Consider the following 26,404-nt stretch of genomic DNA (forward strand, 5'->3'; position numbering starts at 1 on the left):
CATTAGATCTGCTCCAGCTGATGATGGGAATGTGTTTCATAGTGGAGTCGGTGCCAAACAAGGAGGGGAGCAGTGAGAGCTGTGCTATTACAGATGCCCAGTGTAAGCTGGTTGTCCTCACAGAAAGGCCGGACCCTGAGAGCTGCATTGGATGCCACAGGGCTGCCAGGGCCCCAGAGCTGAGCAGCCTTTGTGCAAGGCTGAGGAGCACACTGGGTCTCTCTGCTCTTTATTTTATGCACGTTGCTCTCATGTGAGCCGGTGCATGTGGTGTGAAGTCTTTTCTTGCCTTCCTGTTTCTCATGCCTCAGTGTGGGTTGTCTTGTTGGTGAGCTGCTTGTTGGCTGGCCCTGTGAGATGCTCTGAAATGCTGTCTCCACTTCCTGGGCTGTTCCATGCTGCTTCAGCATTTGTTCCTTAGTTTTAAGGGGTCTTGTCTTCCCTTCCCTCCCTTTTTTGTACAGCCTTTTTGTACAGCCCCTGTATACATTCATTTTCTTGCCTTCAAAAAATGATTAGAAGAGCTAGCTATGGATAAGAGAGTCCATGGCATTCCATGGAAATGTGAAATCTTTGTAGAAGATCACAGAACTTGCTGATTGCTGTCATCCTTTACTGAACCATAGTTTACATAGGAACTGTTACTACCTTTAGCACTGCTGTGGTATTTTTACTTAAAGCTTTTGTGTTTAATTTTTGTGATGGTGGTGTATGGTACAGACAGCAGGTCTGAAGCTGCTGACACCCTGTTGTTGCAGAGCTAGGTGTTGTAATGCTGGGCTGTGAGCTCAAGTAAGCAGCATCAACAGCCCATATTACTAGGAGCATCTCCACCAGAGGGAAGCAGTTGGCTTTTTGTTTTGGTAGTTTTTTTGTTTTTTTTTTTTTTTTAAGTTTTATTTCTTTATGCATGATTTGGGATCCTCAGTAAGCGACAGAAAGGCGTTTGTTGTAAATATCTGTGGCTTGGTTCTTTTCAACCTTGTTTCTGCTGAGAGACTGTTTGGCTTTTCCTCCTTGCGCTCACCTGGAGGCAGTGGGGATCAGCTTTTGCTTGTTTGTTGTTTTAGCTCAGTTATTTTTGCACTCCTGCCTTGGAAGCGTCTCACAGCTCTCTTTGTGTTTGTGCTTCTGCACGCACAAAAACGCTGAGAGAAGGAGTGGTGTTTGTGGCTGCACACAGGGTGTGAGTTGCCACGGCCGTCTGGTGTGAGCTGGACGGACCACGATGTCTCTTCATTCATCCTCCCTGCTCTTTTTTCCATGGCAGAAGCTCCAGCACTGCGCATCGGTTCAGCAGCTCTTGATGGCAAACCCATGAGGCTTTAATGGTAGTTTTACTGTCTTCAAATAAATGGATTTCTGCTACACATTGATTTAGAAGCTTCATATTCTATTTACTGACATAAGTTCCTCTTTCGATAAATCTTCCATGGGTTGCCTACTGCTGCTTTCAGTGACATGGAAAGTTTGAGTTTTTGCTTAACTGGAACAGTGTAATAAGTTGAGTGATAGGTAATGCTTCTGCTTTCTGATAAAGAAGTAGCTAGAAATAAATAACAAGTAATGAAATATTGCCTGGACCATCTCTTGCTGTAAGGCACTGGTCAGAGGGAACCAGGCTCAGTTTGTTGTTGTTGTGTTCCCCTCTCCTTGTAATTTTCACTGAGTTGCTGCAGTGCTTCCAGCATGACTGCTCTGGAGTACTTCACTGAAATTGGATTAACATTGATTTGGTATTTTTACTTAAAGCTTGTATGTATAAATATGTTCCTTCTTCTGATAAATCTTCTTGCAGTTATCGCTGTGATGACTTTGTAGTGAATGATACCAAGCTGGGGCTGGTGCAGAAGGTCAGAGAGCACCTGCAGAACTTGGAAAAGTAAGTGGTGTGTTTACTACCTATGGTTTGGGTAGGCTGACAGAATTTAAATGGGATTTCTGTTCTCTATGCATATTTAGTACATGTGTTTTGGTTGCGATATGAGTGATACTGTGTGTATCTAAAAATGCCTTTTCATCACCGAGGAGCAGAATGGAAGAGGTTTGGCTGATCACGTACATCTTGTTTCTTATATGCTGTGCCTTTAGAGGCTGCATGTGCAGGAATTTAGAAATTCATTAGTTTTCTTTCTCCCATGTCAATAATCCCTGCTGTTCCTTAGAAATAGGACAGGATTTCCAGAACAGAATCACAGTTTTATCAAAAGCAGGAAAAAAAAGTTTCTGAAGCAAAGAAACTGAAACTGAAATGTTGGTGGAAGTAGTTTTCGTGTTATTTGCATAGTTTGGTTTCCAAGCAGAAAGACAAAGAAAAGTTTATGAACTTAAACTGTACAGAAGAAACATGCGTTTCCTGTGACTTTTTCTGGCTCTCTGCCATAGAAAAGTAAATACTATAATCTCTGTGATGCAGATGCTGTGGCCTATGCTAGATAGCAAATATTTTTTTTCTTAGTTTGCTTGCAAATCTTCCCTAATCCTAAGTGGAAACGCATGTGCATACAGTGCTTCCCAATGTATTGAAATGCCCCAGAGTTCCAGCAGCACTCCTCTGAGAAGTCGCTGTGATCCAGAGAGTGTCTGCGTCCTTCCTCAGCGTGTTGGGGACTTCATAAGTAGCGTTAATGTGGTGAGATGTAGGGCTGTGTGGGCACAGTGAGAGCACACCTGGGCAGATGTCGTGGTGGAGGATTCCATCGTGTCTGATGACAGCTTTTGGATGTTTGGAGGGCTTTTCAATTCAAAAACAAAACGGAATTAGAGCAAAGCCTAAAAGCTGGAACGTGCTACAGTTCTGTTAGAGAGAAGTCCTGAGTGGAAGAATCCAGGGGCCCTGATTTCTGGTGCTGTGGAAAAGAGAAACCTGATGTTCTTGTGGCATTGTGTGAGTCTTACCCAGGTGTTGCACCCCGGTGTATTTATACATCAGAGAAGCGCAATACATCACTGACTGCACTTCAGATGCTTCTGGTCTTCGGTACTTCACTTTGTCCTGGCTTTCTCAGAGTTCAGGATGACTCTTCCAGCAGAAGTATTTTATGGAAAATTCTCTATTAAGCACTCCGTTGGTCATGGGAGAAGATGAAGGCTATTTCAGATCAGAGGTGGCACGTAACAAGGGATGTCTCAGGGCACACACTGCACTATGCATAGCCTAACACAGTTAACTCGGACCTGGGTGTTGAAAATAGGATGTGCATCTGTACTCTATGCATTCTGTTTTCAGACTATGAAATGCACATGTGGTGATCAGGAAGCTCTTTGCTGTCTTAATGACAACTGATGGCAGATGTGATAACTGTTATGACATTGGGATGATTATCTGTTGTCCGTTTCCTGCAAGATTTTGTTTTATACTAACATGTATTATTTGCTTCCCAACAGTTCAGCCTTTACATCAGACAGACACAGGAAAAGAAAACTATTGGAAAACTCATCTCTGAACAGCAAGTTACTAAAAGTAAATGTAAGTATAACAGAGCTAATACACAGTTTTGCTAAACCTTTTGAGGTTTATAGTTGGGCTAGATTTAAAGTACTTAGCCAGCTACCAACTCCTCCCTGGTTTATTTTGTCTTCCTCATCTCCTGACCACACTGAGGAAAGAGCCTCTTCTCATTAAATAACATTTGATACTCTGCTGTACTTCTGCTGGCCTCCACTTTGAGCTTCTCTTTGTTCCTTAAGATCATCGAGGTGGAAAACAGGTAGTACTCAAGAGATTAAAACAGCTACAAGGAAGGTTTTATTTTCATTTCACTTTATTTTGAGCAGACGGGGCATTTATTCCTTTTAGAGCGCAGAAAGAAGACAGAGGGGCAGGTCTTTGTCTAAAGGGGGATGAGAGAGTAGTTTTTAAGAAAAAGCTTTTAAAACTTCTAAGAAACAACTGATGAAATTTGCTTTCCAAAGCAGCTGTGAAATATGCTGAAGACTGTGCTCCCTCTCACGTTCCACCTTCCTGATGGTTTGACTTCACGTCTGTTGAGCAGTACCCAGGAGAACACAGTCCAGCTCTGTCTGAAAAGCTGCACAGTATTTTCCAGTCAAAGAACGCTCCAAACCGAATGCCTGTTTGTGGTGGTTAGAGTTGAGGGATCTTCTAATCCACATAATTTCTCACAGATTTCAGGGAGGGGGAAAGAAGAGAGAGTGACTCGGCTCTATGTGACTGCCTTGTTTTCACCAGAGGGAGCGTAGAGCAGAGTGCTGCCTCCTGAGCCCTTGGGCCTGCAGCACAGCCGTGAGTTCCAGTGCAGCTGAAGTAATGGCTGTCTTCAGCTACAAGAAATAATTGAGTGGGAAGCGAAGAAGCTCTGATTAGGAATGGAAATAAGAGGGGAGGGATGGCAGAAGCAAAGCAGTCAGTTGCTGCTTTGCAGAGTCTTTGGGTTTAGTGACATTGAAAATGTACTGCCAGGGTTGCTTTGGCTTTGAAACTGCAGTTTTCAAATCGAGTAGATTAATGATTGTTTAAATTTGTGTTGGTATCACAGTAACAGCTCTGTTGGGAGAAAGTGGGTGAGCAGGGATGTATGCATCTTTAACCTAAGCATCCTCACTTCCAGGGAAGCACCACTGCCCTCTGTGCCACAGGCCTTCGGAACCTGGGGAACACGTGTTTCATGAATGCCATCCTGCAGTCGCTCAGGTACTTCCTCGCTGTCAGTCAGGGCTGAGCTTGCCAGAGACAAAGCACAGGTCCATTACTGGGACTTCTGTAGCAGAGCATAGAATCAGTAGGTAGAAGATGACACTGTTAACTTCCTTAGCAGCTGCAGCTTGTTTTCGTTAGGGAATGCTTTTGATAACTATCACAGTACCTGTTTGTCAAAGCAGAGCCAAAATGTAGTTGTTTCAGGTATTTGGGATGATGGTGGTATTTACGGATTCAGTCACTCATTTACAGAAGATAAGTATTTGTTACAGTATTTCTAGTATTGTGGAAGAAAATATTTAAAAAAACAACCTGTTCCTGTTGCCATCATTTATCATCACTAGGTGAAGTTCCGTTCATGGATTTCAAATAACAGACTCCAGGATTATATCTTCCCTTTACTCTCTGTCCTTTAAGGATTTCATTCATTTTTCCTTTTTTTTTTTCTTCCCCAGTAATATTCAGCAGTTTTGCTGTTACTTCAAAGAATTGCCTGCTGTGGAGCTGAGGAATGGGAAGACAGCAGGCAGGAGAACTTACCATACCAGGAGCCAGGGAGATAACAATGTGTAAGCAGAGTCTTCTTTGTTGTCACTGAACTTTAATGAAAATGGCAAATGCTGAACTCGTAGAGCTGCTATACACTTTCAGTGTTAGAGAGTCACAGAAAATGATCCCTAGAGGATCGGTGTCGTAGAAAAATAGTTGGCTGCACAAGAAAAAGGAACTGCTGCTTGCAGTGGGCAACGTGTCAGCCTTGTCCTGCAGGGAGAGGCAGTCAAATACATCAGGAAGTGCTGAGGTAAGGTGAGGAAGTGCTAGTTAAATACTGCCACTTGGTTGTGCCATTCAGAGCCTGTAACTTGTTTCAGCAAGCGTTGAAGTGGCCATGTTAGTAGACTTTACAACACAATGGTGAAGGGTACGTAGATTTCCAGTATCTGAAATACAATTTTCCTAACCTGTCCACCTCTGATGTTATGGGTAGGATTTTGGGCAAACTCTTTGAAGTACTGGAATGTACTCAGTCATTACAGTTTTAACCAAGGTAACATCTGATACTTGTACCATTGAGCTAGTAAACCTTCAGGAGTTACAGTGCAAGCCCATATTCATCACCAGCTTTTACTTTCTTTCCAGTTCATTGGTGGAAGAATTCAGAAAGACACTTTGTGCTCTATGGCAAGGAAGCCAAACTGCATTTAGTCCAGAGTCCTTATTTTATGTTGTTTGGAAAATTATGCCAAATTTTAGGTAAGTTTTGTAACTTATTATTTTTTATTGTTATCTTGTATTGCTGGTACCCTGATCTCAAAGCTGCTGAATGTGGGAGATGGAGAATGCAGACTACCTGTGTGCCCATAAATACTCCTGGAAAAAAATCTTTACTTAGGTTTGCTTTTGTGTTTGTCAGTAGATCTTTTTTCCCCACGCTTTGATCATGTGCTGCATGTGACACTGATGGAGATGGCAGAGATCTCAAATGCTGAAACACTTCGTAAAGTGCTTGTAAAGATACTTTGTGCCTTGTGGCAACGAAGCAAAAGTGCCTTTAGGTCAGAGTCATATTCCAAGCTTGCTCCAATAATAAACTGATGAAGTCAGATTAAAAATGTGCAGGTCTACATGCAAATGTACTGGGTAAAACTTCCTTGATTCTCTGAAAGCACAGTTATCATCATTAGTTGGACGTGAAATGAGGACTGTAATAAAACCAGCCATTTTGTGCCCATACTGACAAAAAAAGAAAGACAATGGTTACTCCAGTAAATTGAAGTATCATTCCTCTCCAAGGTCTCCCTGTCCTGGCCCCTGAACCTCTTTCAAAGGAGCACTGAAACCTGTTAGGATATATTGTGATGAAGGTAAGTTGCTCCATGTTCTCAGGTAGTTAAGATGCTGTTATCTGTTACGCCTCTAGCAGTGCTGAAAAGATGCTGTGAACATACACGAGTAACCCAAATAACGAAAGTGGTCTTATTCTGTTCTTCACACTGCCGAGTCTGTTTCAGTTGGCTTAAGAGAATCAAGGAAGTTTAATACCAGTGGTTTCATGCAGTGACCAAAAACTCCGTCCGTGATGTCTTTGATCATTTTTTCCAACTACAGTCTTCACTGTAATTCCCTATAGGCTAAGCAAGAAACAATTGGAGTTCCTCAAGCAAATTTTCAGCACTGTGGATTCTATCAGAGTTTTTAAAAGTGTTTTTATGTTGTTTTAGGGTTTTAAAATTATTTTCCCCTTATTCCCGCTTAACTGGGAACATGTGCATGATTAACTGGTGAGGAATCACTTGGAGAGCAGTGTCAGCTGGTCTGTAAATCCCTGCTCCCACGTGGGCCAGTGAGAAAGCTTGTTCAGTGCTTGACCGTACCTTGGAAAAGGTGATGGCGTTCCTGGTGTGCGTTGTGTGCTGCTCACCAGACAGAGTGGAGGAGCTGGACAGATGCTCAGGAAAGGTGGCTGGAACCGATTGCTTACCAACAGCAAAATGGCTGCTTTGGCTGTGCTTATGAAGTGATGGGGGCAGGGAGAGAAAACATATTTGGAAACTTGGTTTAACTTTTTTTAAGCTTAAAGATATGTCAGTTGTTGAAGGTGTGTGCCTGCTTCCAGGACTGCAGGTGCTGCTTTTCTTTCAGAAGTTTACTGACTTTGTTACAGGAAGTTGAACAAAAAAAGGGTTGCTTGGGCTCGTGATGGTTCTCTGTCTCATCTCACATGTAATCTGTGCAGAGAATATTGCTTATGGTTTTTAAGACTTGTATATGACAAGTACAGCCAGAGTGTCTCTAAGCTCAAACTCTGCTGCCAAAGTCCTGCTCCTTGACGTTGTGCTGCTTTGATTCTGCTGCGTGCCAAAATAGCCTGCAGCTTCATGCTGAGTTGCAAGATGTGTGTTTTGTAGTCTTACTGCTGTATAAATAGAGTGCTCTGTTCTCCTAGTAAATGTCTCTCTTCATATCTTGCTATCAGTAGGAAAAGGGATGTCAGCAGTGGGCTTCTGATATTACAGTCAGATCAGGGATATTACAGTCTGATCAGGGATGTTACACAAGCTGTCAGAGAAACTCTGCATTTCAGCTGAAGAGCGTTCATCCATATCCTCACAGTCTTTTCAAGATCTGTATTTAGACTTGAGCTTTTTATCAAATACAGAGAATCTTTCATCTATAAATAACTTATTTGTGTGCCAGCGTTAAACCCGTGCATCAGGATCACAGCCAACAGCGTGGAATGATTCCAAAGGTTATTTAGTCATACCAGTTGGAGATCAGATGCACTGTGTTAGGAGTTCTTTGAGGAGGAAGTTGCTGTTGGGAAGGTATCTGAAGCAAAGTAGATCCCATAAATGTAATCTTCAGATGAAAAATCATCATGAACAGCTGTTCAGTAAGCAGGAGATACCTGTATTAAATATGCTTTTTTCTTAACGATTTCAAAGTTTGCATTGTCAGTGAGAGATGCATGTGGGAAACCAAATGCTGAGAATAAATTCCTTTTATCAGTGGGGAGGGGAACAAGCAGGCAAGCAAACAACTAGATCTGCCAAAGCATCACATGGCTGTGTACCAAATGAAGGGCATGTGGTCATTCTGACATGGCACAGCACCCATACGTTTGGTGATGTCCTTGAACAGCACCGGTTTTGAGACTTCAGAATGCTGACCGTAACTGGGTCCAGAGTTGAGATGAGCAGAGTGCTGGCTGAATCCAGATATCTGAGTTGTAACAGTTCTGCAGCTGCTCTTCCATTATAAAACTTACCATAGAAGTTCCTCATGGAGATAGCTGCACAGTGATGGGGCTGTGAGGGAACAGAAGTTGTGGTTTGTTTGCACATCAGTGTATCTTTCTGAGGGCTTCAGTTCAAAATACGCACGGCTCTTTAAATCCTGCTCAGTGTTGCTAAACAAATGTATGTTCTGAGTGATGTGCTCTGTCTCAAAGTAATACAGCCCAAACCTTTGGTGATGATGTTGTTTTTGTTTTTGCTCAAGGGGCTACCAGCAACAGGATGCCCACGAGTTCATGCGTTACCTTTTGGACCATCTACACCTGGAACTCCAGGGTGGCTTTAATGGTGTTTCACGTTCAGTAATTTTGCAAGAAAATTCTAGCCTGACTGCGAGCAGCAAATGTTGCATGTAAGAAATGTTTTCTAATTATTTCTTCAATACCTTAGTGCCTTTGTGTAGGTCTGGGTGGCGGATCTGAAAGTTTAAGTGCACGTTTCCTTGTTCGAGCTGTCCTTAGCAAATGTGTAACGTCGCAGTTACAAAGCTGCAGGGACGTGGACTGTGGTCCTACAGGATCTTCTTCCTTTCAAAAGGAAGTATGGCCCTCAGATGAGCACTCTTTTCCTGGCTGTGAGCATACAGAGTAAGTTGTGAACACACTTCAGAAGAAAAAAATCTCTGTACTTCCTATTCTGTATGCATATGGAATTATCTTCTTTCGGAGTGATAGATGGCTTGAAAAATACACAGGCAAAAAGGCTGCCAAGTAGCTGAATGCTTAAATTGTCAGTGGATCTTGTAGATTAGGGAGAAAGCAGAGCAGCTTCTATTGGACTTGAGGCAGTTTCCCTGCAGATGGTCTCTGTATTTTGTTTATTCACCTGACGCACACTTAAAGCTGCTGGGTTTTTTTGTTGTTGTTTTCCTGCCACTGTTGATTTTCGTGTTGTTGTGCATCCTGAAACAGGCACTCATCTGCTTATTCACAGAATCACAGAATGGCCTGGGTTGAAAAGGAGCACAGTGATCATCTAGCTTCAACCCTCTTGCTTTGTGCAGGGCCACGCACCTCTCTTAAAATACTGCTCTTCCTGAATTTTGCTGGGTGTGCTTTTTCTCAGATTAAAGCTATCACAGGGAGAAAGCATTTTAATTTGCTTCAGGAAGTACGGTCAGGTCAGTTTGGTCCTTGGATTCTCTGAGCAGAAGTTGAGTGAATTTTCTCTTTCTGTAGTGATGACTACACTGGGTAGTATGTAGTACATAGTAGACAGCTCTACTGTTTCCCCAAAAAACAAGTGTCTAAAATTGCTCTTAGAATTAAAGAATGCTTGGAAAATAAACCAGTTTTGTTTTCAATGTGCATAAATGTATCTGACCTTGGGAGAGAACTTAACTTTGAGATGCGTACAGTAATTCTGCTGTGAGCATGGAGAGGTGGAATACAGTAGCAGTGAATTGCCTTTTGTCAAAGCACACTGAGGTCATATGTGCTTAAATGGTTTCAGTGTGAGGATGCTGTGAATACTCTCTTTTTCAGTGTCCCTTTATTTGGGCAGCCATTTCCTTCTGCTTTACAGTTAATATCAGCTCTGCTTGTTAAGTTATAGGTGGAGCACTGATACAAAACATGGTTTTTTGCAAGCTTGCAGTGTCAGAACTACAAGCACAAACTAGCAAGTTATTGCAAAGTTGTATAATAAAATGGTTTGTTCTCATTGGGCTACGAAGTCATTACCTAATCTGCAGAAAAGATTCAGTAAGAGACTTAGCCTAATGGAAGTGTAGAGGATGATGATGCTGGTAGATACTGCTTAGCATATCTTAATGCAGTGTAAGCTGTCTTTGGTAGCAAAATGGGAGAAATGTAGAACTTGATTTAAAGGAGTCCAAATTACTTGCAGCAAAGAAGGGTGAAGTTTCAAAACAAAATGGTTGACCTACCTGTGAGGGAAGAATTTTTGTTTGGAAACAGCCTTAGTCACAGGGCACCTTGTGAGAATCACAGAATTGCAGGGGTTGGAAGGGACCTCCAGTGATCATCGAGTCCAACCCCCTGCCAAAGCAGGTTCCCTATAGCACAGGTCGGCATCCAGGCAGGTCTTGAACATCTCCAGAGAAGGAGACTCCACCACCTCCCTGGGCAGCCTGTTCCAGTGCTCCGTCACCTCACTGTGCAGAAGTTCCTTCGCACATTGGTGCAGAACTTCCTATGCTGCAGTTTCCGGCCGTTTCCCCTTGTCCTGTCTCCACTCACCACTGAAAACAGTCTGGCCTCGCCATTCTGCCCCCCACACCTTAGATACCTTAGATAACAGACCCAGTTCACTCAGCCTTTCTTCATAGCAGAGATGCTCCAGGCACTTCACCATCTTCGTGGCCCTCCGCTGGACTCTTTCCAAGAGATCCTTGTCTGTTTTGTACTGGGGAGCCCAGAACTGGACGCAGTGCTCCAGATGAGGCCTCACCAGGGCAGAGCAGAGGGGGAGGATCACCTCCCTCGACCTGCTGGCCACGCTCTTTTTAATGCACCCCAGGATGCCATTGGCCCTCTTGGCCACAAGGGCACACTGCTGGCTCATGGCCAACCTGTTGTCCACCAGGACACCCAGGTCCCTCTCCTCAGGGCTCCCCTCCAGCAGCTCATCCCCCAACCTGTACTGGTGCATGCAATTATTCCTCCCCAGATGCAAGACTCTACACTTGCTTTTGTTAAACATCCATTTTTTTCTGCCCAGCTCTCCAGCCTGTCCAGGTCTTGCTGAATGGCAGCACGGCCTTCAGGCGTGTCAGCCAATCCTCCCAACTTCGTATCATCAGCAAACTTGCTGAGGGTGGCCACCATCCCCTCATCAAGGTCGTTGATGAAGATGTTGAACAAGACTGGACCCAGCACAGACCCCTGGGGGACACCACTGGTTACAGGCCTCCAACCAGACTCTGCACTGCCAACTCTGCACCTCTGTGTGATAAAAAGGGACTCAGACAGTACTTCAGCACTAAAATACCCAGCAACTATGTAAAGAATATGCAGTTCAGTTTGTATTTTCTGTTGGTGCGTGGTGAAGGACTGCCACAGCTAAATACCTGCAGTAGGCACTTCTGGGATGGGTGAAAGCCCTGTGAATGAACAGTCCCTCTTTGTGGACTAAACTTCTCTGTGTAGCAGCAATGAGTGATAAACTAGTTATATGAGGTATTACAAATGAAGACCAGACCAGATTTCTAACTTTTCTTCTATGTTCTGATTTGCCTAGAAATGGAGCCTCCACTGTTGTCACAGCCATTTTTGGAGGCATTCTTCAAAATGAAGTCAACTGCTTAATATGTGGAACAGAATCTAGAAAATTTGACCCATTCCTAGGTAAGATGCCTCTTGTCTTAAAAATAAATAAATAAAGAGAGTGGGTGATACAAGGTAGGAAAGCAAATCTGAAATTTGATTCATTTAGATGTCATATGCCTGGACCACAGCTTTAGTGTGGAATGATTAAGCATTGTTTTATTCCACCCTAAAGCTTTTTCTTTATGCTTGTTTTCCCAGATCTTTCGCTAGATATTCCAAGTCAGTTCAGAAATAAACGTACTAAAAATCAAGAAAATGGACCAATGTGCACACTACGAGGTAAGGGTGCCTGGATAACGAGCTCATTAACGAGAACTGGAGTGTACACTCACCTGTTTCAGGAGCCAGGTTATGACTTGATGGCATGTGCCATCTGATTTTATCAGATGCTGCAGTAGAAAAAGGCGCAAAACCAATTTTCCACGTATGCCTCACCCATCACTACGTATTGAAGTGCTGCTTTAATAAACTGGGGCGGAGATGTGCTTTGGTTTGAGATGTGCAGGTCAGCTGAATACCCAGGAAAATACCGGCGCTGCTTTCTTCATGGTCAGTGCTTTCCATCTCGTCCAGTTTTTCCAGCCCACATTTGTGTACGTCAGTCTGTAACAGCTGTACTGCTGAGGCACTGTGCTTACAGCACGTTTTGTGAGCGTGCCCCTCGTGCAGAGTGAGATTGACTCTTGTGAGTCTCTGCTTTTTAAACAGCGTGAACACAGTCCTGTAAAGCTTGGCAGAGTTGCTGTGATTGATCTTGTTTTAAAGGATGTTAATTTTGATGCATTCATAAATCTACCTGATGGAAATTGCAAAACACTACGTGAAAAAACATTTTTTTTTTTTTTTTTCCTCTGCTCATCCTGTACTTAAAACCAGATTATTTCTGTAAGTTGAACATTTGTTACTGGAACGTAATGGAATTACAATGAAATAAACCATTGTGCTGAGCAGTGGGAAGGAATCTTGTTTGAAGGAGTCTTTTTTTTTCCCTCTGGAACTGCTTATAGCTGTCTTTGTTGAAAGGAGCAAGGAACACTGCATGTCAGAACCTGCTGGTTTGTGCCAGCTGCAGATTTTTGGAGCACAACCTGTAGATTAACAAGACTGCAATGCAGGAGCACCTTTATGCTGCTGAGTTTGCTGCATTTTATGTTACAAAGATTATTTGCTATAATCTTGATTTAGATTTGTGTGTGTTGTTTTTGTTTCCAGATTGTCTTCGCAGTTTTACAGACCTGGAAGAACTTGATGAGACAGAGCTGTATATGTGTCATAAATGCAAAAAGAAACAGAAGTCCACCAAAAAATTCTGGATTCAGAAACTACCAAAGGTTTGTATAAACATGAAAAGTAAGAGCATGGCAGTTTGTCAAAGAAACGGCTGCTCAGCTGTTCCTGGACCAACACCTGAGCCTTCCAGATAGGTAGAAGCAAATTCAGCCAGTTCCTCTAATGCTTGTTTTATTTTATTAATCCCTTAGGTGCTATGCTTACACTTGAAACGATTTCACTGGACAGCATATCTAAGAAACAAAGTTGATACATACGTTGAGTTTCCCTTACGAGGCCTAGACATGAAATGTTACCTGTTAGAGGTATGGAGACTCCCATGGCAACCTCCTAGAGAAATTCTTTACATCACATATGTCTTTGTTACAAATTACAGCAGGTATCGCTGAGATCTGAAGAGTTTTGTCTTTTTAACTGCAGCCTGAAAACAGTGGCCCAGAAAGCTGTCTCTATGACCTTGCAGCTGTTGTTGTGCATCATGGCTCAGGGTGAGTACATGGAGTAAGCCTGCTTCAGGGCAGAGATCTCCTCACTGAGTTACATGCCAGCTTATTTAAGGCTTTTCTTCTCCTGGTGAATGTCTGTGTATGTCACTGGTGGAAACATGCAGTAATTTACAAGCTTCTGTGGAACTGGGCTGAAATAACATCAGACGGATACATTTATGATGTAGTTATTCCCATGAATTCCCCTTGGCAGTCTCTAGGGGTAATCACTAAGTGAAAGAATGAAAAGCATGAAAACTAACGCTGAATAAAGGGTCCTTCCAGCTGTTTGTGCTTCATTTTAACATTCTTAGTATAAGGCAAAGATGTTTTTCTCTTCAGTTTGCAATGCACGTATGTGTTTATGCCAGAGTGTGTGAGTTTGAAACACATGTAGTAGTGGCACAGTCATTTCTCCTACAGGAGTGAAACCTCAAAGTGAATGCTAATGGACGTGTCACAAAGCTGAGTACTATTTGTATTTTGAATTGAAATTGCTGGGTATGGGTTGTTTAAGTTTGGGTGTTTTTTTTTTTGTTTTTTTGTTTTTTGTTTCCCAACCCTGGGTGGAACTGTTGAGAATAACTGCAGTAGTGACAAAACAGCTGCCTGTCCAGGGAAGAAGCTGTAGTTATAAGAAATCACTTCAGGCTGTGAAGGGGTTTAAAAAAACCCCTTCTAAAGTCCTTTCTAAGGAAACTGTCATATTAATCAAATCCTCGTTGATATCCAAATTTAATTCAAAGATACTAAACAGAATTTTGTCTGCAGAACCACTCTTTCTGCTTGAAACAGAGGGTGGACAATCTAAAAGACAAGACTCCTAAAGGCAGCCTTCATAGCACCACAGTGCATCTGACTGGTGCTTTGAGGTCAAGGGAAAACTACAGGCATTAAGGGAGAGCCAGCCATGGCTAGGACAGAATGAGGTGGCTGGAACCATTAATGTGTTGCAGCAGCACACAGAAGTGAGAGCAGGCCTTGTCTTGAGTGGCAGGGGGTGGAAACTGAGAGGGTAGAGCTCTCTTAGATTCAAGACGTGGCTCTTGAAACTCTTAACAGCTCTTAAACAGCTTGGGTCTGTTTAAACTGCTCTTGAAGGACTTTTTTTAGTAGCCTAGTATTTGTTTTGCTGCGAGTGCTCTTGATTAAATTTAGGTGTTTCTTTAGACCTCAGTGGGCAAATGTTCTGTAAAAACAAAGCACAGTACAATCTTCATAGCTAATGCTTGACTTCCCTATAGGCACATGTGGAAGTTCTGTGTTGCAAGAAGCCTTGCTTGCACAAAAACAGTGGCATGCTAGGAAGTTGATACTTAAAAACCCAAATTTAACTCAGCGTGAAACCTTAATCAGAGAACTTAGAGCTCCACAATGAAGAAGGGAAGAGTCGTACCGTCTGCTGTAGAGAGCTGTCAGTTCCTGGAAGTCTCTTAGTCCATTACTGCCTAGCAGCAAATGGTCAGTCTCTTTCTGATTGTCCTTTCTCTCTTCTCCCTGCCGTGCTGACAGCGTTGGATCTGGACATTACACTGCGTACGCAGCTCACGAAGGTCGTTGGTTCCATTTCAACGACAGTACTGTAACTCTGACCGACGAGGAGACTGTGGTAAAGGCCAAGGCCTACATCCTCTTCTATGTGGAACGGCAAGCCAAATCTGGATCAGATAAACTTTAATACCTCCTTTTAATTCTCACTTATCAAGTCCACGGGACAAAACATTTCCATTTTTCCGTAAATACTTGATCCAAGACTATTAATTTCATTGTGCACTTTTCAATTTCCTCTTGTGGGTTTTAGTTTTGTCATGTCAGTGGTAGCATTTGACTTACTGAACTTGGACACAAACTAACTTTTTTTTAGTTATACCAGAAAACCTCAGCAGATTTTGATTTGCTGCTTTAGTTGTGATAACTCAATTTTTATATATATATAGTTTCATGAAATACCTAGTTATTTGACTTTTTTTATATTAATGTTTCCAGTTCTCACTTTCTAAAGGCACATTTACATCAGAGAAGCTTTCTGTTCTCCTCACAAGCAAGACAAATGTGCTTATCACACAGAGCAAGATAACTGTGTTGCTCTCACAGCTGTTATATAGATCAAGGAATTGCTTGCACGTAATGTTTTACCTCGTGCAAGAAAGTAAGCTGTGACCTCTGACCAATCATTCTTTGTCTGCAGAAGAGATGAATGCAGCATCATTATAGACCAGGTAATTGCTGCTATAGCTGCTATATTGGTGTGTATTCAGGCTGCTGAATTTCATGAATTGTTGTAAATAAACAGTTGGTTTAATTGTATCTATACTGCAGAATAATTCAAGTATTCTTCACATATGCTTTTCCCACCCCCAAAACGTCTTTAAAAATTACCTTAAAATATATGCATCTAAATTGTCTTGGTTAATTTTATTATTTTTTTTTCCAATCAGACTTGAATTGTTAAAAGTTGCCTCTTTGCTAGACTGTAATCCTAAAGTTTGATCATGAACACTTCTTTGCTTTAAAACTCAGAGAATTCCTGGCAGTGGGACCCCAGCTCTCTTTCCATCTGGGAACTGGGAGCACAGCCCCTAAGTGTGGGGTTGTGAGAACACCCTTAGGCCTGAGTATATTCTGTCTGCTTCAGTGCCTGCAGTTCACTTGAAAAGGAAGCGGATAGAGTTTGAGATGCTTGATGTGAAATTTATCACTTCAAATACGAACTAAAGGGAAAACAGCCTGAAGGGTAATGCAGAACTGCTTGTTGACTGGAGCAGATTCCGGTAAGCTGCAGTATTTATCTGCTAGCCTGGTGTGGGATCTTTCCATTTTCAGACTCAAGGTTTACACAGATGGTGGGATTGATGCAATTTGTAAGACCTGACAATGCAGTGGAGAAAGACAGCTGTTCAGAGTTTTCAGCTCTACTCCTCCACATAGTGGAAGTCAGATAATCGCTGTTAGTGAGATTTTAAAAAGGTGGTCAGGAGAAAATGTTGCAAAACCCAGGAATTCTGAAAACACCCAAAATCTGACAAATGCTTCATTTCAGTGCTTTCCTTGCGCCCCACCCTTTCCAGCTATCTACCTACTGCCCAGCCACTAACCGGGCGTTCCTGCAATCTGAAAAGCTTGGTGGTAAGAATAGCTTTTTACTTCACGTAGAGCATGCTATCAGTAGACTATACTAGCCTGAAAACACCCAAGAACTGAAGTTTAACATGTGAGTACTCTTTTCATTTAATGCTTCCAAAAAGACCAAATATGCAGCAGAAATTTCCCTGCAAATTGTACATGTAGCTCAACCTAGTGCAGATGGGTAAGCTCCTGCTTCCTTGCTGTGGGTTACCTGGTAGAAATACGAACAGAAATTATGGTCAGGTGAGTTCCTTTTAAAATGTCAGTCTTATGGTTTTTTCTCCTTAAACCAGGAGAGATTGACTGACTTAATATAAAAGTTGTGGAAAATGTTCCATTTTGCTCATTGTGTATGAATATGTGAACTGAACATTATTTAAAATCTATCGTGATTATCTGGTACATTAATGGAAGTGTGTGTGTATATATATATATATTGTATATATAGACTGCCATTGATAGTCTATATATATAGACTCCTGTATCTATATATATTACATTATGGGAGTCTATATATACATACAGATATTCACAATAGATTCTATATATCCTCAAGTTGAGCAGTAAATAGAACTCTTAATTGTTTAAACTGCAGATAGTTTGTTAGCTCGCCTTTCTCAGTTTCACACAGAAGACATTTGACAGACTTCACTGTTGTGTGGGATGTGAAATATTTTTCACAGCATTTAAACCCCAGAGGGCAGCCCTGCTGCTCCCAGCTGGGGCATTAAGTCAGTTCCATCCATGTCTGCTTGCTGCTTGGCTTGCATTGTTTTCTGGAGTTTTAGTGCAGGGAATACAAACCTTAAACTGCACAACTAGCTGTGGGCCAGAAACAGTTTAACGGGCAGGAGTCAGGTGTATGCAAACTAGTGATGTAAATGTGCCTTTCTGTAATTGTAAGAACTTAATTTGTAATCTTCATCGCCATTCACGTACTTGTTTTAAGCAGCTTCTTCTTTCTGTTAATTTTTGGGGTCAGACCAATTTCTCACTTAAGCATTTACTTTCAGTAACACTTTCTCTGTAACGTTAAGGTCTTGGGCGACGGTATCCAGCATGGTCCGTGTCAGATGTGGCCATGGGAACGCAGTGCAATCACATCAGCCTTGTTTCTTGCAGCACGTGGTGTACGGACTTAGCCATATGCTTTCCTGGAACAAATACATATAAACCCTTTCCTAATTTAACTTTCTCCCACTGCAAAACCGGATGGACAGCATGAACAGTTTGTTGTGGCAACACAAGTATTTCTCTTCCTGGTGGAGAACTTTGCTTATCCACTGTATTCTATTCAGTGTGGTGTCAGAAGAAAAAAAAAAAAAAAAGTAAGCACTGAACCAGTAACCTATACTGCACCTGGCCTAGTATTACATTTTTAACCTTACTTGTATAGCCTATATTTATCTACTAGCTTGTGGGAGGGGAGGGATATCTCATTTCATTCAAGCCAAATGTTTCTACTTAACTGCTGATCGTAGTACACGCTAACAGGCAAGAATTTGTCTTGCTTGTGACTGCTCTGCAGAAACTTCCATGTTTTTCATCAAAATTTGTCTGATCGAGGGTTACCCTTTTTTGTTAGTCACTGTTTAGCCATGTACACAACTGGAGACGTGATTCATGTCAAAGAGAACTGCAGAATGCCCAGCTCTCAGAACACTTCTGCTCCGGTGTGTTGCATATTGAGCATTTCAGTGAGTGTGGCATTATGCAAAACGCTACAGCACTGATGGAGCTCTTTCTCGTTGCGTAGGCAGAAGGGATTTTTCCAGGTGTGAACAGCTGTGTGAGATGAGAGTTTAAAGCTTGTGGGGAGCAATGGATGTGTTTCAGAAGCTGAAGCCCATTTACAAGGATTTTGCTAAAGCAGTGGAAAGCATAACAGTTGGTGTTCAACAGCCTCCCCCGTGTTTCATTGCTGATGTGTCTGTGTCTTACTGATGAGGTAATCGGCACCTTGAAAACTGATTCCGATGTGCTTTAGGATATCCTCAAGTACTGTAGTGCCATAGTTGTAATTGTTTACCATTAAAATTGTGTGTAATTTTCAGTGGGGATCACTGACTGTGCTCATCTTGTGTGTTATTGAAGCATTTCCAGGATGAATGTGAATTACATCTTACTCACACAGTGTTTATGGAAAACGTGCCATTAAAGTGTCTCTTTTTCCTTAGGCAGTGAAACTTCTCTTGTCCTTCTGCAGGCTTTCAGTGTCTCATTAGTGTTCATCAGTTTGCCACCCTTGCTCAAAGTATTTTAACTTCAGAGAACAACAGTTAAGAACATTTCAGTGCTCTCACTGTTTAATACCTCTATCAGAACCAGAACCTTTAAACCCAAAGAGGACCCAGCTGTACCAGGTCTTGTCATACAACAGCTGTTATAATTGGTCAGACCACAGTGTGTCCTCTGTGTGCTTCAGAAGACCACCCCCAGCAATGGTAACTTCATAACTAGAGTTTGCTTGTGTTTTTCCTTAAAATAATATTCTTGTGTTTATTACAACTCTGGAGTAGCCTCAACTGTTTTATCCTTTTCAAAAGTGAAAGTAAGTTCTAAAAACAAGGTAGGAAGAGACTGAGTTTGAAAAGCTAGTCTGAGAACACAGACCAATTCCCAGCATCACATCATGTAAGCTGCAATTCTCCAGTGACTGGCTTACCTGGTACGTGACATCATCTGCTCTTGTCTATAGCTTGATAAAGTCCTGATGCTACTGGCCATAGCCAGTTTCTGGGCATGGGAAGGAAGCAGGACTACCCTTCTAACTTGAAGGAAAATGCTTAATGACAAAGGATATGAAACCAAAAAGGCAGTCAATAAGCACAACTTAGCATTTACAGAAGAAAATTACTAACTTGAAAGAACTGCACTGAGCCTACTAGTTGTTTTGTTTGAGCCCCTGTGGCCAAGGAGTATGCATTACTCATGCCATGATCAGAAGTAACAAAACTGCTGCAGACTGCAAATAGATTTTTCTCTTGTTTGTCAGAGTTTAGTTACAAACTGACATTTTGGACCAAAAAATAGAAGTTGAACTTCGGTTCCATTTAACCCTCTCATACTGAGACAAATGCAATTAAAAAATATACGTACATAAATTTTGCCAGGTACAAAAAAGATGCATGAAAAAAAAAATCCTTCAGGGGCTGTTTTGCTCTGCACACTTATAAAGGAGTTAATAATATCACTGGACAGATGGATATAATCCATCACACACTTTTTTTCCTTCACAAACACAGAAAGGCACAGGGCTGGTCATTACTGCTTTTAATTCTAACCCCCCAACCCCTCCCCCAGCTGTTACTGGAATTTTTTGAATGAGCCTCTTGAATTCTGGTGTGCTAATCATTGAACAGGAGGCAAAAGTGCAGCCTTAGAGTAATGAATGAAAAAGGAATAAAGTTACCATATGCTGTAAAAGCTAAGTTTGGAACGCGAGAGGCTGGCAGAGCAACCCCTCACATCAGGACCACCCTCTGCCCCTTCCCATTCATTAACACAGCGCCAGCTCTTTGCTAAGTAACAGCCTTGCCTAAAAATAAATAAAATAAAAAGATCCCTTATAAGGAAGCATTCTGTGAAAGTCAACCCCTGCTGTTTTCTACATGCCCATTCCATTCCCTTGAAGGAACAACAGTTTCAACACGCATTGCCCTTATCCTTTCTCCATTCTTAACTTCTGCACCAGTTGTTGGCCAAAAATAAACACCATTCCACAACCATATATGAGCAACAGCATTCTGGTGTTCCCACCGCCTTCCAGCACTGCCATCATTCCAATGCCAGCAGACTGTCAGCTTCTGAGCACGCTGCAAGGGCTATGCACATAACCCAGCTGAATCGGGAATGCCTCCTGCATCTCTTTTCCTTTTTGGACAAAAACAGCAGGAAAAGTTTAGCAAAAACATGTCATAAATTGCTAGAAGTGTTTCAAGATCCTGTGCTTTGGTCTTTACTGAACTTTAATTCTCCAGTGGAACTACAGAAGCGTAACTTTCTCCTGGGACCTGCTTTAAAATACTTGTCCATCTGCTGGTATTCAGAGAGAGTCAAGGTGTGTAACATTGAGGACTGGATGAAAAACAATTTCCAGAAAGACTTCTGTAGCAGGCATGAGAACACTGTCACTGATTTTTTACTAGAAGTTGGCAACAGGTATGTGCTTTGGGTGTGGAATTTATTCTGCATTACTGTAAAAGCTGCTTTGAAACTACAACATTTAGAAGGGTTGACTCAACGCCATACCACCTACCTGACTGAAATGGGGCAGAGAGTGAGTGCTTGGATTGTGCAGTTTTACTGTTGATTTTATACTGGGAATAGTGCATTTTCTCATCGACTTTCCTTAAGCCTATATTTTTTCCCTTTTATTGGAAGAATGCTTAATTAATACAGGAAAGTGCAATACTGTTTAGTAAACAGCTGCTTAACTCAACCATTTGGTCAATGTAGAGGATTGACCAGGGGGAACTCCTGAGGGAAAGGCACGGTTTCACATTGTGAAAGTATAAAAACAAGCGCATTACTAAACAGTATTTCTTTACTACTGGAGTTTAACCATATCTGTATGTCTGTGGGTTTTATAAGCTGCAGTAGTGCCACTATGGAAAAATAACTCTCAGACCACATTGCTTCTTCTAACAGCTTCAGTGCCACAAAGCAGCTCTTAAGAAAAAAAGTGCTAACCTGCATTAGGAGGAGCAAATGTAAGTCAGAACCAATCCCAGTGCATTTCAGTAACAGCAAGGCTGGCACTGGCCAGCTCAGAGCTGGAACAGCACACCTCTGTGCTGCAGCCAGCCCCCAGCTTAGTGCCAACACGTGCCAAACAGAAAGCTCTGTTTGGAAGTAACACTTTAAAACCACCAACAAACTGGGACAGTGACAGAATGCAAATTTTCAGTAGAAAAATTCCTAAGTAACTATGACAACAGCTGATAAACACTTCTGATCAATGAGCCACAGACCATTAGGAAAGACATCTGTCCCTAGGAAGGAGGGGCATGGCAATAACCATTCCCTCGTTCTGGGCACTGGCATGTCCACCAAGATGCCACGCTTAACCCTTCCTTCCATTTTGCCATCACAAGTAAGAATTCAGGAAGGGCAGCAGACCACTGCTCTGCAGACAGTTTAACACTGAAGTGTCTTCCTCTCTACAGAATACGTAAAGATTATTTGCTGTACAAAATGCAAAGGTGGGGTAGCAAGGATTCCATCCAAGTTCAGCAGCCACCTCTAAACACATTAATGTCCTTAAGTTAAATCTCCACTCCTAAAAATGACAGTTATATTAACAGTGATGCACCTCGTCCATGTTAGCCTCCCCAAGTCTGTGAAGCAACCCTCCTAAAGCATCGCAACAGAATTCTTAGCACTCTGCACCAAGAGAAGAAATATTAAATTAATATTTAACTTTGCTCTCTGAAGTACGAGTACTTCAGTTCTGTTGATGAAACTGTGCAAGATGGGTTTGTCAGATCCTTCCTTAACTTTTGCACATATTTTTCTAGCTGTTCACAAGCATACACAAAAAGAAGAGAATGTGGCTGGCATGATCTCACTATTACCTCTGCTCTAAAGGAGAAATCAAGCAGCATCTGGGGGGTAAAAGCAGCATCTGGGTGGAAAAGAATGTACTGTTTTTTTAAGGCAAAAAAGAATACGCTGCAGTTATGGCTGTCCAGCTGTGGTAAAGAACAGAGAGTCCCCTTGTTTGTCCCCACTGCTGTACACCACACCTTAAACCCAGTACAGCCTTTGAGCACAAATTTTCAGACAGAAGTGTTCCCTGTTGCTGCAGGCACAGGTAGGCTGGCAGTCTTGCATTGATGTCTCTCAAGATCAACATTAACATTACTGTAATCACTTTCTCCCTCAACAGCAGAGCCTAAAGAAGTCCTGGTGCTCCTCAGAGAAAGCTGTAAGCAAGAAAGCAAACAATGTACAGAAAGACTGGGGGGTTGGTACATAAGGCTCCTTGCAGACATGCCTGGTTGGTGTAGCAGCGAGGAACCCACCTGCACAGGCAGTGTACATCATAAACATACTGACTTGAAATAGGACTTCCCTGCACTTTCTCAGGTCTACACAAACAGCATACACAATTTTATTTTTTTTTAAAGCTTTTTTCAATTTTCTGTGACATTTAACAGTAGAGTTATTACCAGTTTCAATTATTTGAATGAATTGTGTGGGTACCAAACATCAACAAACCCCACTAAGGGAGATGCTGGCACCCACTGAGTAAAACCAAACAGTTGCAGTGCACACGCAAAGCCCCATAAAATCATGAGAGTGGAAGTGTCTTACTTGCCTACGCTCAGAATGTCTACAAAGCTTCACTGACTTGCCCACAAATCAATTCTGACCCGAACCCATGATCTCTACGGGGTCTTCATCAGCTTATGTACACATCCACTTCCCCTTCTCCATTCTGCCAACTGAGCTACAGATGCTGACAGCAACAGAAAAAGCAAAGGAAGGTAAATAAGAGTGCCGTGATAGGAAAAGCTGAGCTTTCAGGCCTATTTGTGTCCCTCCCTAATCATGCTTTCTTACCCTCCCTGGTGGAAGAGGAAATATTTTTTCAACTTCAATATTTATTTTTCAAGACAGTGGCTTCTCCAAGTTCTGTATGTGATTTATTCTCCCCTCATCTCACCTTCACAATTACGTTTCAGATGTCCCAACCTGCTATCTCTGACCCTCTCAGGATGCGGCCACGTTACAGATGATTGCCTTTTGCTTCTCCTCAAGAGCTGCCCAAGCCTCAGGACACTCAAACTGGAAAACTGCGCGCGGATCACTGACCGGACGCTGGAAGCAGCAATCCTCTATGGGGGATCACTGCAAACGCTGCACGTGGATTTCTGCCGGAACATAACACAGAGCGGGCTGCAGAGAGTTCAGCAAAAACGTCCCTCAGTAACACTGAGAGCAGAGAGGAGTGCTAACATGATTCCAGACAGTAAGCCGGAAAAAAAGATGGTGGTTGAAAAATTGGCCAGAAAAACGGCTCTGCTTTAAGTCATAAGGATGGTTGATTTCCACTTACCTCTAGTGTGGCGCTACTTCAACTACCTGTAGGTAATCTGCGCTCTGGTTTAAGTCCAAATAAATGGCTGAATGTTTTGTAAAAGCTTCACTGGAAAAAGGCATGAGTTTTCACACCTTTTAAAGGAAGAACACCTCTGCTTTTGCTGTTCCTTGAAACTGGAAAAATCATGTGTTTGTGTCACATAATGCAGCACTTAATTAGTCAAGTCTAAAAATGTGAATTGGAGAAAAGCAACAACAGGAAGACCCTTCAAATTTTCATTATGACAACACAGATCATTTTGGCAGTAAGGTACAAAAAGGAATTTAACTAAGTCGTCAAACACAGTAAAACTTCACTTACCAGCAATCATGAACTTCATCACCAAGTCAAAAAAAAGGGTCACATCACAGATATAAATCAAATTTCCAGACCTGAACCAATCATTTGTTCACCTTTTCTCTGGAGAACGCTACTGCTCAGTATCACATTCTGCTCTTATCAGTCCCCTCTAAGCATGACAGACACCTGTACTGCTGCACTGCAGGGCAGGTGGCTGAGCCACCTCTATTTACATTTAGCATTTAATGCTTTAAGCATACTGCGTTCCATACTGCGTTGATCTGCAAAGGAACTGAACAAACACACTGTCACACACCTGTTCCCACCTCCGATACGCATTTCTTATCACTGCTACAGTCAAACGCATTTCATCCAGTGCAAAAAAGCAGAAGGGAAATGATGATGCTTTGAAACAGCTCACAGCCTACCCTGCTGCAGCAACTCTGTCATTAGCAAGTTACAAGACTGAGCTGCATGCATTTTTTATTGTATGTGTATGTGTGTATGCCTATATATAGTTATAGATGACTTATACTACAGAATGCAGATACACACTGGTAATATTTACTTTTCTTTTTCTATACAAACGTGTTTGCATATGTAAAATACTCTTAAACTGACATAAACTTATGATTTTCTCAGACTGTCTCCAATGGACAGCAGAACTGAGCCAGAGCATTCTTTACCTTCAAATGCAATTACGTCTGAGAAGCACTATGCAATAAGAGTGAACACAATTCCAGTCTGACTTTGATGTCTGAGCAACTGAAAAAAAGCCAAACAGCAGATTGAAAGGAATGCGTGCACAATGCCACGACAGTGAAAACAAACAGTTGGATAAAATAAAAATAAGCAGTTAGTTTGAATCATGCTAAGATAGAATATGCAAAGGACAAGGGTAATTTAAAAAGGAATTGTGCCCAACTGTTTAATGAACATCTGTATTTACAAACATCAGCATCCCCTTTTACGTAATTGCAAATTGTCTCCAAAAATACCCTCATTATCCAAGAGCCAAAACACACAGTCTGTGCAAAACTGAATTCTCAGGTACAGTTCTATTACCTTTTGTATCTGACTGAACACGCGGGCAAAATGATGAAGGATTAATGACATAAAGGAGGTTCAGTACACAGTAATACAGTCCTTTCTGTAGTGCATATATATGCAAATATATATGTACAACACCTGGAATTTAATCCAAGATATGAATATATTCCTCCACAACACAGTGATGAGATGCAGAAAGCTGTCTGATTTGAAACATGAAGCAGCAGGAAACTACACCTGCCTGACCTCAGAGCCCTGGCCCTCCGTCTCCCAGCACTGTTAAAGGGTCTGTCTGGCTGTTTCACGCTACAGCCTGGTTCTTGCTTGTTGCTGAAGAACCTTTTGCCTTCTTCATGAGCCAACAGCAAGAAACAACTTCACCAGATACAACCTGGAGCTGAAATTCTTTACAATTCTTTACTCAGCCCTTTGAGCACCATCAGCTGGCACCAACACACCAGTTAGTCTTGGACAACTGGGAAGTTTCCCTGATAATCCCTTCTAACCTACAGCAATCACAAGCAATAGGAATGTCTGTCTTCTTCTCCAGACTCAAACCAGTCGTGTACCAGGGGAGTTGAGGTTAATGAATTTTCTCCCCCACCATGAGGCCCCACAACACCCTTATCAAGGGATTCCAGTGAGAAGGAGGGGAAATCAGGCCAGGGCAGCAGAGAAGCACACCCTTCTCTTCAGCCCGGTGACGTCGTGTTCCTGAGCACAAACAGCATTTGCAACTGGGCACAATTTATGGTTGTGGTACAGAGACCAAAGAGGATCATCTTCCACAGCACTTCCCTAAGACGCAAATAAAAGTTTCTTTGTAATAGTACGTTACTTCCCCAGCCAAGTACGAATGTTACTGAATACTGCTGATTATAACACAATTACAGCTGCAGGAGATACCAAACACGTGTGGTTTACTAAAATCAAAGGCAGATACTTGGAATGTATATAAAATCCACAGCTTCAACCACTGTCCTGCCACCTTCATTTATTGGCACTCTGTTTCTGAGTCACAGCGGCTGTGTATTATTACTGTCAACAAGGAATACTCTGGAAAAGTGTCCAAATGAAAGTCAAGAAGGAATCACGTACAACTTTAACTTGTATTGAAGTACATGGCATAAACAGTGGTACACCTGAACCTCAAAGACATGAAGAACGCAGGGCACAGTCCTACCCATCAGACAGTAGAAGATAAAACATTTCAGGGTGTTCCAAACATCACAGCCTGACTAAACATGGTAATACTATCATTTCCTGAGACAAAACGAAGTACGAAGACTAAATAAACCAATACACAATTCACAAATGCA

At 42.1% G+C, this 26,404-nt stretch overlaps 2 protein-coding genes across 8 annotated transcripts in view; both read left to right on the forward strand.

The window, feature by feature from the left end:
* USP3 (ubiquitin specific peptidase 3) overlaps window positions 1-18,701 on the forward strand; it is a 37,985-nt gene extending 19,284 nt beyond the window's left edge. For all 7 annotated transcript variants that reach the window (XM_052672017.1, XM_052672019.1, XM_052672016.1 and 4 more), the window contains exons 4-15: window positions 1,799-1,882; window positions 3,388-3,469; window positions 4,572-4,654; window positions 5,116-5,229; window positions 5,801-5,914; window positions 8,663-8,809; window positions 11,659-11,765; window positions 11,946-12,026; window positions 12,960-13,078; window positions 13,229-13,342; window positions 13,458-13,525; window positions 15,035-18,701. In XM_052672017.1, the coding sequence (XP_052527977.1) occupies window positions 1,799-1,882; window positions 3,388-3,469; window positions 4,572-4,654; window positions 5,116-5,229; window positions 5,801-5,914; window positions 8,663-8,809; window positions 11,659-11,765; window positions 11,946-12,026; window positions 12,960-13,078; window positions 13,229-13,342; window positions 13,458-13,525; window positions 15,035-15,200 (1,279 nt within the window). In that variant the 3' untranslated portion in view covers window positions 15,201-18,701. The remainder of the gene's footprint in view (window positions 1-1,798; window positions 1,883-3,387; window positions 3,470-4,571; window positions 4,655-5,115; window positions 5,230-5,800; window positions 5,915-8,662; window positions 8,810-11,658; window positions 11,766-11,945; window positions 12,027-12,959; window positions 13,079-13,228; window positions 13,343-13,457; window positions 13,526-15,034) is intronic.
* Window positions 18,702-18,936: 235 nt separating this feature from the next.
* Window positions 18,937-23,799, forward strand: FBXL22 (F-box and leucine rich repeat protein 22). Its single transcript, XM_052672051.1, has 2 exons — window positions 18,937-20,809; window positions 23,338-23,799. Exons 1-2 carry the CDS (start codon window positions 20,475-20,477, stop codon window positions 23,681-23,683), a joined length of 681 nt encoding a protein of 226 aa, XP_052528011.1. The 5' UTR covers window positions 18,937-20,474; the 3' UTR covers window positions 23,684-23,799.
* Window positions 23,800-26,404: the final 2,605 nt, after the last annotated feature.

Source organism: Tympanuchus pallidicinctus, unplaced genomic scaffold (genome assembly GCF_026119805.1).
Source record: "Tympanuchus pallidicinctus isolate F22 unplaced genomic scaffold, pur_lepc_1.0 scaffold12, whole genome shotgun sequence".
Classification (NCBI taxonomy): domain Eukaryota; kingdom Metazoa; phylum Chordata; class Aves; order Galliformes; family Phasianidae; genus Tympanuchus; species Tympanuchus pallidicinctus.

What these genes read in the sequence shown, in the direction of transcription:
- FBXL22 (XM_052672051.1), top strand. Translation starts at nt 20,475, where the DNA reads ATGCACATAACCCAGCTGAATCGGGAATGCCTCCTGCATCTCTTTTCC. An exon ending in TTACTAGAAGTTGGCAACAG is followed by an intron (nt 20,810 to 23,337) that starts GTATGTGCTTTG and finishes ATTACGTTTCAG; the next exon opens with ATGTCCCAACCTGCTATCTC.